This window comes from Triturus cristatus, chromosome 3_2 (genome assembly GCF_964204655.1).
Source record: "Triturus cristatus chromosome 3_2, aTriCri1.1, whole genome shotgun sequence".
Lineage (NCBI taxonomy): Eukaryota > Metazoa > Chordata > Amphibia > Caudata > Salamandridae > Triturus > Triturus cristatus.
In genome coordinates, this window is record NC_140584.1 from 1,006,959,140 (window position 1) to 1,006,973,047 (window position 13,908).

At 46.8% G+C, this 13,908-nt stretch overlaps 1 protein-coding gene across 1 annotated transcript in view; it reads left to right on the plus strand.

The window, feature by feature from the left end:
* LIG3 (DNA ligase 3) overlaps positions 1-13,908 on the plus strand; it is a 245,137-nt gene that overhangs the window by 51,266 nt on the left and 179,963 nt on the right. The window contains exon 7 of the mRNA XM_085649648.1: positions 12,109-12,186. Within this exon, the coding sequence (XP_085505774.1) occupies positions 12,109-12,186 (78 nt within the window). The remainder of the gene's footprint in view (positions 1-12,108; positions 12,187-13,908) is intronic.

Consider the following 13,908-nt stretch of genomic DNA (forward strand, 5'->3'; position numbering starts at 1 on the left):
GCAAGAGTAGCCCATTGCGTGGATTATGTATTGAGATCCGTAGGCTCCCAGACATTTAATAGGCATCTTCGGGCTTCCGGCTGCATGTCCACCCCCAATACAGATCGCAGAATACAATGAATGTCTGTCCAGTACTGTTCTATCTGTTTACAATGCCACAGTATGTGTATGGACGTACCTACTTCCCCACATCCCCGCCTGCACTCTCCACTTTCTGCCCGTCCCATGCGAACCAGGCCCGGACCCGTTACATAGATCCTATGTAAAATCTTAAGCTGCACTAACCTCAGTCTGGCTTGGATTGCGACCACCCTTGGGGAGGTAACCGCTTCTTGCCAGTCTTCATCGTCAAGTTCTAGACCGTCTCCGGTCCATTTCCCTCTGAGGGCCAACAACGGATCCTCCATGTTATTAATCAATTGTCTATATATTAGGGATATGGTCTTTTCTGGAAGATGCCCATCGAGGATTCTATCCTCCAGGGGGGAGGCTTCCGGGAGTGATGTGCCACCAGGCACATGAGTGAGCACTGCATGGCGGATCTGAAGGTAGCGAAAACGCTCAGTGTCCGATAGTTTATATTGCACTTGTAGTGTCGGAAACGGTTGTACTGTTCCTTCTCCCCAGATGTCTTTGATTCGGGAGATCCCTAAAAGGTCTCATTTATCCTTGGATTTCCAAAGGTTACCCAGTTTCTCCGAGCTCCACAGTGTTGTGGCAAGCGTGAGCTTATTCTCCCATTGCAGGTGTTTGGTGACAGTATGTCATACCTGGTCAGCATGTGCTGTAGGTCCGGTCAGCGGGTATCTAAGGGGTTTAGTGTATATTGCTCTAGTATAGTTCCCCCCCCCCCCCCCCCCCCCCCCGGGGGGCAGCCATCTGTCCATGGCATAACCGGGGTCATCCGGGTGCCCATAGATCCCGTGGTTGATTGCTGCTAGCTGAGACACCCAGTAGTACTTCCTTAAGTCAGGCAGACTAATTCCCCATCATACCAGCCTAGGGTCAATTTGGAGAATGCTATACGTGGTCTGCCCTCCCATAAGGGTTGTCTTTGGAGACTCTCGATGTTTTTGAAATAGGACGCGGGGACCAGATCCATCATATTCTGGAGTGCATACAGAAAACGTGGAAGCGCCATCATTTTAAAAAGGACCGCTCTGCCTAACATGGACAGCGGCAGAGATCTCCAGAGCGCGACATCCTCCTGGTGTCTTTGCAGAGGCGGATCCAGATTGCGGGCATAACGGAGTTTCGAGTCTAGGGTCACATAGATTCCGAGGTATCGGAACCCTTCTGACACAATCTGAATCGGGCAACCACCTGGTATTCTAGGCTGTTCACCCTGTAGGACAAATCCCACCGATTTGGGCCAGTTTATAGTAAATCCGAGTACCTTCCAAATATTACTAGCACATCCAGGAGGCAGATCAATGAACCTCTAGGATTTGTGAGGTACAATAGAACGTGTCTGCATACAGTGAGACCTTGTCCTCCCAATCCGGCAACCACCGCAATCCGCGGATGGATCGGTCCTGCCTGATCCAAGCTGCCAAGGGCTCCACTGCCAATGCAACAAGCATTTACAATGCAATAGGTCTCGCAATGACATTGTTTTGAGCTATTGGCATTGAAAATGTTATTGCTTTTTTTTTTCCCTTCGTGAAGTAATGGCGTTGTAAATGACAATGACCCCTGCATACAAACATACATAGAAACTGCACTACAAACGGGCACACATGCATGCACACGCTGAGACACACACACCCCGTGAGACAGACACACTAATACATAGAGGCACACGGGTGTACCGAAGCACGTGATCACACACGCAGGCACACTGAGTCACAGGCACACTGACGCTTTGGGTCTGGCAGACTAGCCGACACACCACACTGTCAAACTGAGTAGAGGCGCACACATGCTGAGAGGGATGTTTTAATTATCAAGCTCAAGGTGCTCACTGTAAAAGTCAAGAGGAGTGGAAGACTGACTTGACATTATAAAGTTGAAACTCAGGAGTTACACACGTCTGCAACATATGCTCAGCCTCCTGAGCTAATTTTGTGTCAAGAACAGATATACCGGAGACCTTGACCGATGCACTTCCATTGTGAGCCTGGGGATGCTGATGGTAAGTGCTGCACTTTCCAACATCATCCTCAGGCCCGGGGTGGGTGTTGGTAATGATGATATATAGACTCACCATCTGGAAAGGCTGTAAGTACCCGGGGGAGGTCGTGTAAATCCCGGAATTCTTCCTGTATTTCTCATTTCTCCATTTATTTTTCCTTCCTCTCCTCTATCCTGGTTTCTCTCCAGCTCTAGTTCCTTTCTTTTTTACCCACTCTTTCTTTCTCTGCTTTTTTCCTTTGTTTTTTTCCCGTCTTCATTCTTTTTCTACTTGTTTTCAGCCTTATCTTCTTTCCATGTCTTCATCGTTTCTCCTACGTTATTCTTTCTCTGTCTTGTTTTCTTGTTGTATTCACTTACTGTACATTCCTCGTTCTTTTTCTCAACTACTCACATTTCCTCAATGTTTCTCCTTCTTTGTTTCTTTGATATTTTCTTTTTTGTTCTACTCTTTCTTATCCCATTTCTTGTTTGCCCTTTACTCAATTTTACTCCTTTTCTCATTTGATTTTTTTCTTGATTTTTTTTTTGCACTAAAACCCTTGAAGCACCTAAATGCAAGTTTACCTTCTATTGCTGAAACAAATTTAGAAATGTACTACTTAAAGCTTCATATTGTTTAGAAAAAGCAAAATAATTATGGTTTATCACAAATGGAAATGCTTACAAAATAAATAGTAAACCTGGAGTCATATCTGTAATAAATCAGCGAAAGTGACTGCTACGTAACACTCCAGTCCCGAGATCTCTGGCTGGCAAGGAACTTCTCTAGACACCACAGGGCTGCGGGGCCCTTGTGAGAGAATTCCGAGTTTACTCTCTCTCCGTGCAACGAACCTCAGAGCCTCACATTATGCATGGCTGCAGTCCTAAACAATACCAAACATGGCCAGTCCTGCGCCCGCTGCCTCCCCTTCGCCAACCCAATGCCACTCAATCTCCTTGGCAACGATAAAGGCTGCCATGCCAGCAGAAATGTCTGCTGTGGAGTAGGTTGTGTGGAGACAGCCTCTCTGCACCCTACCCTACAGCAAACCAGACTTCCTACGGGCACAAACCAGCTCCTGCCAAACGATTCCGTTCTACAGGGGAGCAAAGCAAGGGGTTTAGCGAAGAGGCAGGGGAGGGGGAATAGAAGGAAATTAGGATTGGGCAGACTGAAAAATGGGAGGAGGAAGCGCGCAAGGACGGGAAGGAGGGAGAGCTAGGAATGGTAGCTCCAAGAAGAGGGGCCGTGGGAGGGGAGGAATAGAGGAAATGGGGAAGGCGGGACAAGGCGTGGGTGGGATAAAGGCAAGAATGGTGAACGTGAGAGGCAGTGCCTCTCTTCCCATTCCTCACTCCCATTCCTTCGCCACTCTATTTCTCGGCGCGAGTCTTCGTGCCCCTTTATCGCACTTTCCCGCCATTTCCTGCCCCCTTCTGTCTGTTCCCTTCCTCCTCCCACCATCACTCAGCGCCCCTCCCTAGCCCTGATGCTGTTTCCACTTTTGCTTGTGATTCCTTTGTTTACAGAGCGTGGCTCGGGTGACTTAGAAGCGCGTCCAGACAGAGAGGCCCCGCCGCCTCACTCACATCCGAGGGCTGCAGTGCATGGGAAATCAATATTATTTTTTTTGCATATTTTATATAGCGCAAACTCGACCCGAAGGTATTGGAGCGCTGTACATGAGCACCGTATTTACATTACATATTCAGGCAGGGGGAGATTTAAGTGATTTGCCCAGAATCACAGGATGTAGACGCGACCTCGAGGCTCGAACCCTGGTTTCCAGCACCAAAGTCGGCAGTCTCCCTGCTCATGCACCTCGAGGCAAAAAACACAGAGACAGACTATAACCTGCTCCCCAAGGACACCTGTTATTGGACTACTGTCCTCCGATTTACCAACTACGTCCAAAGGTCAATAGTCAACCCATTGACGCAAGACCACACAGTCCCCCTGTATTCCACAGCGTGCTCCCAAGATCAATACTGTCAGCGCCCAACCCCTGTACCTAACCATTATTCGTCCTTCCATCTCGACCGGAGCTCGATCTTATTCCGGTGTCGCTCGCCCTCTTCCATTGTCTCGTGCCCCAGTGCCACTGGGGGGGGACGACTGTCCATCCAGTCAGATGCCACTTCCGGATTGTCGAAAATCCATGCTCTGCCCTCAACCTCAACTCGAAGTCTCGCCGGGAACATCATGGCATATTTCAGTTCTTTGTCCCTGAGTTTCTTCTTGACCGCGAGGAAGTTTCGTCGTTGCCTTTGCATCAGCTGCGTGAAGTCAGGAAAGAAGGAAAGAGTGGCATTCTCATGCAAAACGTACTTTAACTGTTCCTGCTAGAGCCCACTCTACAAGAAAAATAGGGGCTTCTATGGCATTTTTAGGGAACATTCAATTAGATGACATCTGCAAAGCAGCTACATGGTCTACACGGCACACGTTCACAAAACACTATTGTGTAGATGTGCAAGCAAAGCAACAAGCTAGTGTGGGCCAAGCTGTACTCAAAACCCTATTTCAGACTACTGTAACAGATACTGGTGGCCGCCGCTAATGAATGGGACTGCTATACAATCTATGCATAGTGTGTAATCTGCAGCTCATATGCCTCAAACGGAATATGATACTCACCAGTATGCATCTGTTCTTGGCATGTAGAGCTGCTTCAGATCTACACACACCCACCCGCCTCCCCGGCTTCCTTTATCTGTTCCAGTATTATCTTATTTAGATACAGCATACAAGGGCATCTTCCTGTTTCTTACAAAGCTCCATCATTTCCCTGCTGGCGAAAAACAATCTGAAGATGGAGCCGATGCCCATATGCACTATGATCCTAAGGAGGAGTCACCTACCTCGTGACTTCCAAAGACTTTCCAGGACAAAAACAAGTGCAAACATCCGGACCCAACACCAGATGGCGATCTATGCATAGTGTGTAGATCTGCAGCTCTACATGCCAAGAACAGATGCATACTGGTAAGTAGCATATTCCTTACTTGTAGACCTTTCCTACCTTCTTTTCTTTAAATAAATAATCAAAGATTTTATATTCAAGGAAATCAGGGTATAGAGGTTCAGAAACAATGTTCTTGATCCCCTACATGCTCCCTTCACCAGCCGATAGTAACGTTTCATATAGCGCTTACTTTTGGTACTGAAAAAGTGCTGTCATCATAGGTAGGTGCAGGTAAAACACGTAAATATCTTCCTGCTTGTTTAGCAGATATTATCAACACAATAAACTAAAACAACACAAAGTAGTCACCGTTGTCATCAAATGGAGTTGCTAGAACAAAATCTCCACCAGGTAACAAGTCTTGAATCAAACCTCTCCGGTGACACTGCTTCCAACATTTTGCAGTCATTCCTAAACTCTCTCATTTCCTTGTAAGTTGATACATGCTCAGCTCCAACCTTAAGATGCGTCTAAAACATGCAGTTCAGTCTCTTAAAAGTGTTGATTTGAACTTGACACAGAGACTGGTAAGCACAAAGAAATTAATATGAAGCGTATATTAGTTTTATGGATACGCGCCTCTATACCTCATGCGCATCAACACTCACGGCGGCTTCCCGTTCTAAAGAAATCTGACCAGCGCAATGACGCATTGTGACGTTCCTTGCTAATCGTCACTGGAACGCGACAACGCCGGGATAGACTTGATAGAAAGCAAATCCAGATTCGGGAAAGGTGCACACTGACACACGTTGCTGGAATTAACAGCCTCCGTCACTATGGTCACGCTGGTTGCCAAGGAGTTCATATAAACAATGGAGGCGCTCGCAGGTCTCGTGAATTACCAGTAAGTCGAGCAATAACAATAATGATGTAGTTAGCCGTTACACATCACTGTCAGGAACACGCTCTCCATTGCCTTTAAAAGTGTCGCTTCACATAATTGCCTTTGTCTGATGGGAATTTAAACTTGAATGTTGTTCAAGACTGTTACTGTTGCCTTTCCAGTGTAGGGAATCCATATGACGTTTCGCGCTGTTGCTTCACACTATGGTCACTAAAATTCTTCACAGATTCCTTATTCCACACCATGGACATCTGCATTAACAGCGCTCCTCAATAATTACTCCTTCACGACTCCGACTCACTGAAAGTGACAGCCCACACAAATGCAAATAATAACTTGTTTCATGAAAAGGCGAGGTATCTGCACAACAGTGCAGCGCTGTCACCAAGATTCGAGCCACTCATACAGCTGCACACTTCTTCGCAGTTGCGGCTTTTACCTTTAGTGTAACAATTCATGTCCACGCTATTGACAACTTTGTAGGCAGTGTGCAAGTCCCATATGCCAAATGTCACTTCATGTGGACTGTCAGTTCAAAATCCCACGTCAAAAACGTTCATTATATATAGTCTGTAGTCAGGTTTCAAGCCACGCAAGCCACATAATGTCCGACGCCAGACACATACCTCTGTGGACTGTCTGTTGGAAATGACACCAGTGGGGCATCCAAGGTGTTGCACAGGCTTAATTTTCAGGCTTCTTTTCGGACTCTGGCTATCTTCTTTTAGTTCCTTGTGTAATTTCTTGGCTCTTCATGCATGGTTCTTTTCAAAATCGTTGCCATTTTTGTAACTGAAAAAGTGCTGTTATCATAGGTAGACCACTAGCCAAAGATGTAGTTAAGTAGATTTATTAGTTCAGGTAAGATGGTACAGGGTGCCCCACCGGGAGCAGCATCCTGCTGCTCAGCCCCACTCAATCTAACCGATTACTCATTCAAATCGTGCACACACACCCAACGTTCTATGACATCACACTCATGCAGGCTGAGCAGCCAGGACTAGGAAGCATAGGATATAACACTTACTATCGCAGTCTTGCATCTTTATAGGATTGTAAAACTCAGATGCCAATGAACGCTAGGAAACTCGTTTTATCACACCAGACAGTTGAAAGGCTATTTCGGCCTCACTAATCAAACTGGTGACTTGCATGGCGAGCACAGAGCTCAGCCGCCGCAGGCACATTAACTCGCCAAAGCACTTGTCCGACAGAAAACACAGTGCACTCTTAAATAGGAGCCCTCCAGAGGCCCAGGCCTGCTGCTTTGCGGTGGATGATGTGCAGAGCCTTGGGTAGCGGGACCACCCCGGAGCGCATGGGGCCTTCTCGGATACTTCACTGGCAGCTTCCAGAGGAGGGTCAAGGACAAACTTTTCCCTGCAGATTTCGTTAATGAGATGTTGCTAATCATAAGCTTGCGCTGAATCCTACAGTGCTGGTGTCCTCGCGTGCCGCTCTGACATAAACTTACTGAGCGCCTGTGGTAAGGGGATGCCCAGGACAGAGGCCCGATGTTAACAAGCGAAGTAAACAAGGCAGAAGATACGGCATGCACGAGTAAAAGTGATGCTGTGCGTGAGCAAAATCTCCAGTCCGGGTGGGCGAGCCGGAGGGGAGACAGGGAGGGGACCAAAAAGCCTCACTGCAAATCAAAAGTGCACATTTAACATAAAGTGTGACACGCACGCCAATGAAAAGCAGAGGTGGAGCTCCACCCCACTTCCAAAAGCAACCCGACGACCATAGATCTCGCAGAGAGAGCAGCGCATGCGCTTCAACGCTAGGCCAGAACTAAAAACTGTTATTGTGCGATTAGATACAATTGTCTAATCGGGTCTATCAAAAACAGTTTTCCCCCTTTACATTGCTGGCACTGCCACTGAATGGCTTGCCTCTTACATCTCATCGCTTATTCTGCATTGGTGTTTTCCCAGTCCTTGCCCACCTCTCTTCCGCTGGGCATCCCCCATGCATTAGCCCTCGGCCTACTACTCTGCACGTCCTTCCTGAGTGGTATTACATTATACTTTGGATTCTGATGGCACAGATGTTCTTAGTCTGCTCCTTTCTCGTGGCCCAAATACTTACTCCAGTTTTGTAATGATTAATAAATCTATGTCTGAATTATCCATGGTCTCCTCCAACTCATTGCCATTGTGTTCATTAATATAAATTCCAGCTAATGTCCTTCCTCTTCTGCTAGAAATTCCAGTGTACCGCTCAATAGCCCTCCATAATATTCCTCACCTTTATAATAATACCAGGCTCAAGGCTGGATCTGGATTCCAAAGTATTTGGTCTGTGTACTGGTAGGTGGCCCTGTGTGACTCTGCAATTACCTTGCACTTTCTTGAAAGTGAAGGTGCCAATGTGTACCTATGTGCCACCCTTCTGCGCCGGTTCCTTTCTTTACTACCCCTCGCTCCAGATCTGGACCTCCACACCCAACCAAAGACTGTGTGCAGGGGAAAATGTCTCTGCCCTAGATGACCAGTTTTAAACTGTGCCATGACTGAAGAAAGCAGATGTCTGTCATTGATCTGCACTATTTTGCTTGTCGTGCTTTCGTTTTGGTCACAATTAGAAGTTGTGTGACAAATGCCCCCCAATGTGTCAGAAAGTGATCGGGAAACAGATATCAAAGCTCTACATAATGGAACACAAGAAGTGTTCATCATGAAGCCGTGTTCCCTCTCCAGGTTTCAGGGCTCTTTCTACTCCAAATCGTCATCCTGTGTCAGATTCAGATCTAGTCCTCGACTAAGTCAAAGTCTCAACACAAGCTCAAGAAGGCCAGGCGCATTTCTTTCCCTCTCACCAGTCTAGATCAGACGAGATGCCGCACAGTCAGCACTCTGAGGGCCCAATTGCTCTGGCTTTATCCGTCTCACGAGATGGACAACTTGCTCAGTCTTCTTTTATGTTGATGTTGGATTGTACATTGCCCTACAAAATGCTAGTGGGTTGGACATTACTCCTGAGAGTGATTTAGAATCCCCATAAGTCAGAAGAAATTGCCTATCAATCAATCAAGACATTTGTAGAGCGCGCTACTCACCCGTGAAGGTCTCAAGGCACTAAGGGGTGGGGGGAGCAGCTACTGGTCGAACAGCCAGGTCTTGCGGAGTCTCCTGAAGGTCAGCAGGTCTTGGGTCTGCCGTAGGTGGGCGGGGAGGGTGTTCCACGTCTTGGCAGCGAGGTGGAAGAATGATCTGCCGCCAGTGGTCGTTCCACGGGGGCGTGGGCGAGGTTGGCAGAGCGAAGCTGGCGGTTCGGGGTGTAGAAGGATAGTCATTCATTCAGGTATGCTGGTCCGGCGTTGTGGAGTGCTTTGTGGGCGTGGGTGAGGAGCTTGAAGGTGATCCTCTTGTTGACCGGGAGCCAGTGCAGGTCTCTCAGGTGGGTGGTGATGTGGCTGTGGCGAGGGAGTCCGAGGATGAGGCGTGCGGAGGCGTTTTGCATGCGTTGGAGTCTCTTCTGGAGTGTGGCCGTGGTTCCTGCGTAGAAGGCGTTGCCGTAATCCAGCCTGCTGCTGACGAGTGCTTGGGGGACTGTCCTTCTGGTTTCGGTGGGGATCCATCTGTAGATCTTTCGGAGCATGCGGAGGGTGTTGAAGCAGGAGGAGGAGACGGCGTTAACTTGCCGGGTCATAGAGAGCGTGGGGTCCAGGATGAAAGCCAGGTTGCGTGCGTGGCTGGTGGGAGTCAGGGCAGTTCCCAGCGTGGCTGGCCACCAGGAGTCGTCCCATGCGGAGGGGGTGGATCCGAGGATGAGGACCTCTGTCTTGTCCGAGTTCAGCTTCAGCCGGCTAGTCTTCATTCAGTCTGCGATGGCCTTCATTCCCTCGTGGAGGTTAGATTTGGCGGTGGCCAGGCCTTGGTGAAGGAGAGGATCAGCTGAGTATCGTCGGCGTAGGAGACGATGCTGAGGTGGTGTGCTCGGACGATGTTGGCGAGCGGTGCCATGTAGATGTTAAAAAGGGTCGGGCTGAGGGATAATCCTTGGGGTATGCTGCAGGTGATCGTGGTGGCTTCGGATCGGAAAAGGGGAAGGCGGACTCTCTGGGTTCTGCCAGTGAGGAAGAAGGTGATCCAGTCCAGGGTTTTGTCTTGGATCCCTGCGTTGCGCAGGCGTGTGCGAAGGGTGTGATGGCAGACAGTGTCGAAGGTGGCCGAGAGGTCCAGGAGGATGAATGCCGCGGTTTCGCCGTTGTCCAGTATGGCTGTGATGTCGTCAGTGGCGGCGATGAGGGCGGTTTTGGTGCTGTGGTTGCCTACAGCAGAAGCTTTTAAATTGCAGCTGCCTACAATAGAAACAAAAGCTAACTTGTTGACCAGAATCTTGCTAGCCTATCTCATTCAAAATCTGCCCCAGGAAATTCATGAGCAAAGTCAACTGGAATGTATTCCCTTCTTATCATCCAGTTATGGAGTCCAAGCGCATTGAGGCATATGGTAAGAGTATTTCCTCTACCAGTTTAGCCCTACTCTTTCTGAACGTGGTCTGCTGATTGGGCTATTATACACACATCCTTTGGGACAATGCCATTGAAATCCTAACACCTGTCCTTGAGGAGTTAAGGGGAACCTTTGCCCAAATGATTCAGAACAGACAAGACCCTGCCAAATATGTGTTAAGGGCCTTAATGCAGTGGACTACATGGGCATCCGTGTCGTCCTCAGGTGGTGTTCCTGGATGGTTACAGAATTTTCAGGCAGTGCCCAGGTCTCTCAAATGGACTAGAGCTTTGAAGGATTCAGACTCTTTGGGGAAATGTCTGACTGCTTTAGAACGTTTTCAGAGACTGCCACATTACTACCTACTCCCTAGGCTTGCTCTCACTGTCCTGTAAGTTCCACCAGGAGTACCAAAAGTTTAGAGGCTATTTGCAGCATCTGGCTTATCGTCCGCTCTAGCCCTCATAATCAATGTATCAGCCCACTCAGATGGCTCTAGTGGGACGTGGTGGTGGCGCAGCATGCGGGCCCACTAAGGGCAACATTCTTCAACCTCCTCCTTGCCAGCCGGCCCTTCAAAGCTGCTATGATCCTGTCTTGCACGACCACTCGCAGCAGTCTGTGGCAGGATTCGATATTTCTTCCTGGCTGGAAATCTATCACTTCAAGTTAATGGGTGTTGCAATAGAAAAATTACTTTATAACAGATGATCATAATCTTAAACACAAACTTTCAGAATCAGACAAGTTGTTAGAGAAGAAAAAAGAACAGAATTAGAGCAATTTTTAGATGCAGAGGTCCTGTAAAAATATTCTGGTGCACAGCCCACAACACCCTGTGGACCGGGCATCATATGGAATTTATCTTTGACAGGGTTTCAGTTTCATGATTTGGGAGCAGGCATAAAATGGTTACAGCAGCTCACATTCAGTATGAGCCAGGTAGCTGGTTTTGGACCCACACATTATTTCAGTATAGTAGCTTCCTTTGTTGTTGCTGAGTTCCTTTGGAAATGTGGTTGATGCATACATACTGAATTGTTTAACGAGTCCTAGCATTGGATTGGTGCTGAAAGGCCAGCTTAAATTCTGTGTAAGTCAGACCTTGTATGAAATCCAAGAAGCATTTAAATGGAATAAAATGGAAAGACCTTATGAAGTTTCATAGCTAACTTCCTGATTTTCAGGGCCATGGAGGTCCAATTCCAATCAGAAAATGTACTGCAAACGTGAAGTTTAAAAAAAAAAAAAAAAAGTGTACCTAAGTGCAAAGTGTAGACTATTACCGGTTGAGATTCTTTTAGTGTTGTAGAAGGTTGGGAACTCCTAAACAACAGATAAAATTAGACACCTGTTTTGATCTGAGCATCTTTGTTAATTTCTAGTTTGCATTTTTAGAGAGAGAGACCACTTCGCAATAGCAAAATAGATCTTGAATTCGATGCCCAAGTACCTGATTTCCCTTAAGTGAGCACTCCCTCTCCTAATCTCACATGTAAGATCAATTAAAATGAAAACACCCACATAATCTGTTGATCCTATAGGCAAACAGAGTGATCCTCCCTACCACTTGACTACTGAATTACCTCTAAGGGATGCTCTCTGTTCGCTTGGAATAGGTCCACTTGCTCTTTTTCATGTGAGGGGATTATATCAACATATATTCATGATTTTATTTTGAAGAAACTTTACTAATTCATCCATGCTGTCATTGTAGGTGTACCTCTAATGACATGAAGTGCATCATTCGCCTGATAAAGCATGATCTGAAGATGAATGCTGGTGCTAAACATGTGTGAGTATACAGCAGCTCCCACAGTTGAATGTGTAGGCTAATAATCCTATTCCATTCAGGAAATACACCTGTGCCCAAGGCTCATTCCCCAGACTGGATAGCACTCAGTAAAACAATGTAAAGCTGCATCTGTACCTTTGCCTGCTGGTTTCCTGCTGAGGAGACCAAATGTGTTTTTCTGCGTTGTATGGGGTCTGTGGCAAACCTTAATGACCTCGACCTTTGATGAGGGCCTTATTGCACATAACATCTGATATGAGGTATTTCTAGGTTTGTGGCTTCTCAGGGGGTCATTTTGAAGTTGTCAGGTGCTAAGCATCCACCAGAGGCCTCATCCTCCAACCTCACAATTTCCGTACTGTAATTAGTAGGAGTGGAACTGCATGGTGTTTTTGTGGTAGAGCCGCAACTGGTTCTGTCAGCGGAATTTCTTGGCCTGACATCTTTTGTCCACCATGAAGTTCAATTAGGGTGCAGCTGCCATACATGATTTGTCCTTCCTATCACAGCTTAGTGGCCCTGGGAAGGAAAATATGAAAATGTCTCTGACAAGCAAATCCACAGTATGCTTGTGTCTGAAAAACAAAACGAGAATGCAGAGTGTGCTTCCTTAACAAGGATGCCCACGTGCTATTCAACTGTGATGCAAGAGTATCATCCACATTTCATAATCAAAATCCCAGCCAGGAAGGCCGAGGTCTCTAAATGTAGCAGATGGTCTTTTGCTTGTGGCAGAGCCCAGTCCTTGATCCCTCTCTTTATAAATCTGCTTGCCCATGGTAAAGCTAAGTCACTCATGTTTAAAGTGAATTCAGTAGCTCTGCTTTTAATGTGCTATTACATGCAACCATCATTTTTGCTTTCTTGTTTGCATGCCATATTAAAAAGCACCCTTTTGCCAGTACTTGGTTTTTTTAAAATTACATCTACATTGTGATCTTCTTGCTTTCACGTTTATTATCCAGAGAATTATTGATAAAACCCATTTGACTTAGAAAAGTTACCAGAGCTTTAACTTGTTGATTCTGTAGAGGCAGCACAATTCAAATTCCAATTTAGAAAATGGCCTTTGAACCAGAATTGCTTTATGATACCTTCACAATCAGAGTGTAGATACCAAATGTCCATCCAAATAATTTTAAAGAGGGAGATGAGAATACAATTCATAAACATTTAAGCATTGTGTTAGAAATGATTGCAGGAAGCTGGCTTTTTTATGTAATGTATGAAAAAGAGGTACACTATGCAGGAAGTCCAGACGACCCTAATTGGCTTACAGGGATAACATTAATAACCCAGAATGCTCTCTTTTGTGTCTTACCCTTAGAGTTACTACACCACCTATATGACTACTTTCTGTGGGGAGTAGGCATAACCCTGTCCCAGAGACCCACATTTCACCACAGCCAACATGGTGAAATCCTAATTTTCATGTTCACTTCAGACATCCCACCTTAGGGATCTGACTAGCCTGGAGGTGCAACACACCTCCTGGATTAGCTAATTTCCTGCCTGTCCTGGTGCCAAATGGGCATCAGGGCAGGGGGTGGCATGTCCCAGGTTTGGGGAATCCGGGTTTGCAGATCAAAGGCAGCAAGGGCTTTGAAGCTCCTGGCCTTGCAGGGCTCAAACATCATTTAATTTTTACTAGACCTTCAGGTCTAGTAACCTACAAAATCTACTCGACCTAACTGAAATGCACTTGACATCTTTCTGTGAAAG